This window comes from Babylonia areolata, chromosome 7, assembly GCF_041734735.1.
Source record: "Babylonia areolata isolate BAREFJ2019XMU chromosome 7, ASM4173473v1, whole genome shotgun sequence".
Lineage (NCBI taxonomy): Eukaryota > Metazoa > Mollusca > Gastropoda > Neogastropoda > Buccinidae > Babylonia > Babylonia areolata.
The window spans coordinates 8,463,552-8,468,551 of NC_134882.1; the positions used below are offsets into that span (position 1 = coordinate 8,463,552).

The 5,000-nt window shown below is 43.7% G+C and overlaps 1 protein-coding gene across 1 annotated transcript in view; it reads right to left on the reverse strand.

Moving 5' to 3' along the window:
- Positions 1 to 5,000, reverse strand: part of LOC143284328 (teneurin-m-like) — a 247,677-nt gene that overhangs the window by 72,971 nt on the left and 169,706 nt on the right. The window contains exons 7-9 of the mRNA XM_076591037.1: positions 3,014 to 3,291; positions 1,675 to 1,804; positions 915 to 1,016 (exon numbers count right to left, since the gene is read on the reverse strand). Of these exons, the coding sequence (XP_076447152.1) occupies positions 915 to 1,016; positions 1,675 to 1,804; positions 3,014 to 3,291 (510 nt within the window). The remainder of the gene's footprint in view (positions 1 to 914; positions 1,017 to 1,674; positions 1,805 to 3,013; positions 3,292 to 5,000) is intronic.

Sequence of the window (5,000 nt, forward strand, 5' to 3'; positions counted from 1 at the left end):
TGGACATCAGAATCAGAATCAGAATCAGAATACCTTCATTATCTCGTAGAGAAATTAGGTGTGGTGAAGTCTGTGATACACACAAAATTAATGATAAGCAACACGGTAAAATTTTGACATACAACATATACGTAACAAAACAACACTCAACGCAGTCATAGCAAAGCAAGTCCGATAACTTCCCATCGTTTAAAACACACGCACATACACGCGCGCACGCACACACCCGCCCCGTATGCAAGCACCCATGCACACTTATTGTATATTCACATGATCAAATGAATAGAATGGTAAAATCAATATAAATTGATACTGATCCCTAAAACATTCAACCAAATCTTAAACAAATATGTTATGGGAGCATCAACCACAGGCATTTTTACATCCATTCAAGTTAAAACAAAAACAAAACAAAAAAACCCACCACCAACAACATAATACTAATCATACATAGAAGGCACGGCCCCCCGTGTTACACGTAAAATATTACATGCCTGTATGTGTGTGTGTGTGTGTGTGTGTGTGTAACCGAAACCTGATTGAATCTATCTCTGCCTGTCTTCTCTCTCTCTCTCTCTCTCTCTAACCGAACAATTATCAGTCACACTGCTGTGTATGTGTATGTCTGTACTATTGTTTGTATGTGTACTGATACGTATTCAATGTTGTTTACTCGATGTTGGCGGTTTTTTTTTTGTTTTTTTTTTTTTTTACTGCACTTTTGTTGTTGTTGGGTTTGGTTTGTTTGTTTGTTTCTTTTTCTTTTTTTCTTTTTTTGTTTTTTGTTGTCCTCGTCCCTATGACATGGGCATATGGCCTAGTGCATTTAATCATCTGAGTTCTGATTTCTGAGTTCTCTCACTCTCTCTCTGTCTCTCTCTCTCTCTCTCTCTCTCTCTGCGTGCCCAACTCACCCAGGGCGCAGTACAGTCCGTGGAAACCTTCCCAGCATTCACAGTGGCCGTTGACGCAATCTCCCCTTCCGCTACAGTTGCTGGGACACTCACTCTGCACCGCTGTGGTCACACACACACACACACACATATACACATTACACATTATCTCCACACACATACATACATACATGTCACACACTCACGCAGAGACAGACAGACCCGGACACACTGACACACATTAACAATATATTCATAAATAACGGTTTCACACTCAGAAAATGAAACGAAACATTGCAGCTGTTGTTAATTAAAATTAAGAGATATCACACGGAACTAAAAATGTTCAGAAACACTCGTGATTTTTTTTAATAATTTTTTATATATATATATATATTTTTTTTTTTGAGGGGGGGGGATCCTTTTTCACTCACATACAGCATCATATATATATATATATATATATATATATATATATATATATATATATATATATATATATATTACGCTTTCTCTCTCCCGGTCACATGGGCCAAATGGCCTGCAAAAAACAACAACAACAAAAAACCCAACAACAAACAAACAAAAAAACAAAAACAAAACAGAACAAACCATTCCTGTACACGTCCACGGAACTACAAATCTTTTTCCCACTCACCTCCAACATCCTATACATTACGCATTTTCTCTCTCGGGTTAACATGGGCCAAATGGCCCGCCATACAACCAACCCCTGATCAAATCCTTATTGAACACGTCCTTCAGTCAGCGAGCTACTCACCGTGATGGTTCAGCTCGTAGGTGACGGTCTGTGGGGTGTCCCCGTCGTTGTAGACCCCGAAGAACCAAACCCCTGCCCTCAGAAACTCCATGATGGCCGTGTCCTTGCTGCTGTAGTGGCTAAACTCCGTCTGCCATCGCCATCATCATTGTTATCGTCATCATCGTCATCGTCGTCGTCTTCAACGTCATCGTCATCATTATCACAATCAATCGCATCATTCTCATTTTCATTATCATTGTCATGTCATCATCATTGTCATCACCATCAAAATTGTCATTACCATCAACATTGTCATTATCATAGTCATTATAATCATCACCATCATCTTCATCGTCATCATCATCATCATCATTGTCCTCCTCCTCCTACTCATGGTAGTCATCATGATCATGATCATCGTCGTCGTCATCATCATCATCAACGGCGTCGCAGTCGTCAATATCATCATCGTCATCATTCTGCATCGAGAACATGTCTATCGTGGTGAGTGTTTGAATGTGCATTATGATTTCATATTCATTCATAATTCATCACTACGTACATGTCTTATGTTGACGTAGTCATTGTAAAATGGCCCTGGGCTGTTGGATATGTGGCATATGATCATCGTCGTCATCATCATAGTCATCATCATCATCATCGTTAACATTATATTGTCACTGTATCTTTGACATCACGCTGTGATAAGCCGCCAGCTCCTTCAGTATACATTTTTTTGCTGCCCCATCATCTGCACCGTTTCGGTGGCATTACTCTCACTCCGCTCATTTAGAATCCCCCATACACGGCCACACCCGGGCTCGTCTATCACAGTTCCAGCGTCGGCAGTCCGCAGGGAACCATCGATGTTAGGTCGCCAGGAGGCCACACACCAGAGGAGACCTCTTTCAGTATACATGGTATTCCCACCGTCTGGGCATTCTATGCTGGAAAATTCTATTCATTTTCCTATCGCTGTCTTTGTTTCTGGCCTTTTTCCTTTTCTGTATGTCGCGCATCTTCCTTTTCTTATTTTCTGCATTTCTGCTCCATTAACCAAAACATTATTTCGTTCCAGAAAGCCATGGAGGCACGGAACCTCCAAAGCAGGACCTCCCTCACCCACCATCAACCCCACTCCAACACAGACCCCCAACCTTCCTCCCAACAAACAACAGCAGCAGCAGCAGCACCACCACCACCACTATCAACAACATCATCCAACCAGCCAACCAACCCAACAGACCAAAAAACACCAAGAACAACCAACCAACCCACCAATCAACCAAACCAACCTACCAACCAACCCACCAACCAACCCAATAACCCCCCCCAAAAAAAGAAAAAAAAAGCTCACCAGCGACCTCCGTGACCTGGTGGAGGAGGAGGGGCTCCTGGCCCCGAGCCGCGAGCCGTCCAGCACCTTGAAGAAGTCGAACTGCACGTGCGTGGGGGCCGTGCTCTGCCGCCCGTACACGCCCAGGATGGCCGAGCCGGACACGGTGAAGTCGAACTTGATGAAGCCGCTCTCCTGCTGCTCGAAGTGGTTGAGCCAGAACCCTTGGGGAGGGACCTCCGCCTCCGCCACCTCCCCCACCTGCAGCTCCTGAGGGATGGGCGTGGTGGCCGGAATGCCTAGTAGGAAGAGGGGGGAGGAGGAAGGTGTGTTCAATGTAATGTTCTGTCTGTACGCACTACAACACTGTATATAGTTTTGAGTATTAAGACACTTTCAGTTTCAGTTTCAGTAGCTCAAGGAGGCGTCACTGCGTTCGGACAAATCCATATACGCTACACCACATCTGCCAAGCAGATGCCTGACCAGCAGCGTAACCCAACGCGCTTAGTCAGGCCTTGAGAAAAAAAAAGAAAAAAAAAGGTGAATAAATAATAGATAAGCGTACATAAATAAATAAATAAATGAATAATAATTATAATATAAAAAAGGTAGTAGTAGTAGTAGTAGTAGTAGTAGTAGTAGTAATGATAATAATAATAATAACAATAATAATAATAATAAAATAATAATAATAGTAAATAAATAAATAAATAAATAAGATAACAATGATGATAAATAAGCAAATAAATGTAAAACATGAAGACACACATTCACACATACACCCACACATGCATAACAGATATGCACCAAACATGCAGTTTCACAGATAAACTTGCACTCCCAGCAGATCTCCAACGGCAAGCACTCATAGAGGTAGTTTAGTTTAACGTCTTTTCACTGTTTAATGAAAGGTATATTTAGATGTAAATATAATTTTATATCTCAGTGTAAGCATCACACTATATTATAGCGACGAGGACAGGAGTCGAACCCACACGGGGAAAACCCCAACAGGTAATGTAGCGTGTTGCTTGCACTGAGATATATGCTTGCATCTATATATATATGTCTATGGCTGCTAGCCGCTGGAGATCTGCCAGGAGTGTCTTATTACTCAAAAACTATATATTGCGCAGTAGTGCGCACAGGCAGAACATTGCATTCATTACTTGTTTTGATGATGATGATGATGATGATGATGATATGGATACTTATATATAGCGTCAATCCTCGGTCGGAGACCAAGCTCTAAGCGCTTTGCAAACTCGCGGGTCATTTGCACAACAGACGACCTGGCTCAGGCCGACTAACGGCTGCCATTACGCGACGGGGCGCTCATCATTCGTTTCCTGTGTCATTCAATCGTATTTCAGTCATGCGCACATACACACTCACACAGACATGTAACATTTTTACCCCGCCACGTAAGCAGTCATACTCCCGTTTTCGAGGGTGTGCATAATGAGTATGTTCTTGTTTCCATACTCTTGTTTCCAGAACCTACCGAATGCTCTACCCAGGTAGGCAGCCTGTTGTGCTAATGACCCCGTGTTTGTAAAGCGCTTAGAGCTTGGTCTCATCCGACCGAGGACAGTTGCTATATAAGTGTGTGTGCGTGTGTGTGTGTGTGTGTGTGTGTGTGTGTGTGTGTGTGTGTGTGTGTGTGTGTGTGTGTGTGTGCGCGCGCGCGCGCGCGCGCGCGTGTGTGTGTGTGTGTGTGTGTGTGCGCGCGCGCGCGCGTGTGTGTGTGTGTGTGTGTGTGTGCGCACACGTGTGTGTGTCGGAGGCCGATCTTCTACCGCAGAAAATTATTATCAGTCTAATGAATGTTAATACGAGGAAAATGCGCGGGTGCGTGCGTGCATTTGCGTATATGCGAGCGCGCGCCTGTGTGTGTGTGTGTGTGTGTGTGTGTGTGTGTGCGCTCGCGTGCATGCATTGTGTGGTATGTGTGATGGAGATGCTTGTATAATGAGGGAGTGGTGAGAGGGGGGTGGGGGGTGGG